Source organism: Chrysochloris asiatica, unplaced genomic scaffold (genome assembly GCF_000296735.1).
Source record: "Chrysochloris asiatica unplaced genomic scaffold, ChrAsi1.0 scaffold00026, whole genome shotgun sequence".
Taxonomy (NCBI): domain Eukaryota; kingdom Metazoa; phylum Chordata; class Mammalia; order Afrosoricida; family Chrysochloridae; genus Chrysochloris; species Chrysochloris asiatica.
Window position 1 is genome coordinate 19,387,544 of NW_006408544.1, and position 1,135 is coordinate 19,388,678.

Consider the following 1,135-nt stretch of genomic DNA (forward strand, 5'->3'; position numbering starts at 1 on the left):
GGTTCGCAGCCCGATTCGTAACCACTACGCTACCAGAGCTCCTTTAAAAGTGTATATAGGAGATAAATAGAACAATACACCCCAGTGCTATCACTCAACTGCCACTTGTGACCTTCAACTGGTCACTTGACCTTGCTCAATTTTTATTTCCTCATTTGCAAAATTAGAATAACACCATACCATTATGGCCATGGCCGTCTATTACAAAAGCAAAGAATGACAACTAGATAGAAAAACAATATAAACACACAGCCCATGCAACTCAGGAAGTCCAATTTTGTATAATGCAAAATCTATTATCTAGAAGAACTGAATGACTGGAAACAGAGTCTTCTGTTGTGTAGCCTTTTGTACGTCTTTTGAATTTTAAAGCATCTGAATATTTCACTTATTAAAAATGAATATAATTTTTTAAAAGGCTAAATCTGAACAAAACAATTGGAAAATTGCTAACACCCAAAAGGTTATAAGCAGTTAGAACTAGATTTTTTTTCATGTGTCACTTACGTATCTTTGCGAAGGTCCATAGCAGTGCTAATCCATGCTTTGGGAATATAGCCTGAGAGGAAAAATAATACACTATGAACAAAAAAAGTTAAATTTTAATCATGCTTTAGGATACAAGGCCAAGTATAGGCACTAAAACGGGTCTGGTGTGGTGGTGTAGGATAAGCACTGGATTACTAACCATAAAGTTGGCAGTTCCAACCCACGAGCAATTCCTCAGGAACCCTATACAGGGTTGCAATGAGTCGGAATTGACGGAAGTTATAAATAGTAACAGACAGACACCAAAACTCAATCAAAATGCTAGAATTTCAGCTATGTAAATTCTGTTAACCATTTCACCTAGCAGTTTTGGATATCTGTGGAAGGTAGAATAATGGCTTCCTAATAATGAGCTCCACTCGTCTGTCAGTTTGTCACACTGTGTTAGCTTACATATTGCTGTGATGCAGAAAGCTATGTCACTAGAGAACAAACAAGATGGCGGATTGGGTGGAAATGCAGTAAGGAGCTTCACCAACAACAACATAGAATACCCAACCAAGCAGGCTCAGGGGATGGTCCCAGAACTCTGAACCACATATAAAGGAATATTTAGAAGGTTGGAAGGCTTACAGCTGGGGGAATT

At 38.2% G+C, this 1,135-nt stretch overlaps 1 protein-coding gene across 3 annotated transcripts in view; it reads right to left on the bottom strand.

Annotated features, from left to right (window-relative positions):
• NDC1 (NDC1 transmembrane nucleoporin) overlaps positions 1 to 1,135 on the bottom strand; it is a 94,226-nt gene that overhangs the window by 56,608 nt on the left and 36,483 nt on the right. For all 3 annotated transcript variants that reach the window (XM_006839788.1, XM_006839787.1, XM_006839789.1), the window contains one exon: positions 508 to 559. In XM_006839788.1, coding sequence (XP_006839851.1) covers positions 508 to 559 — 52 coding nt within the window. The remainder of the gene's footprint in view (positions 1 to 507; positions 560 to 1,135) is intronic.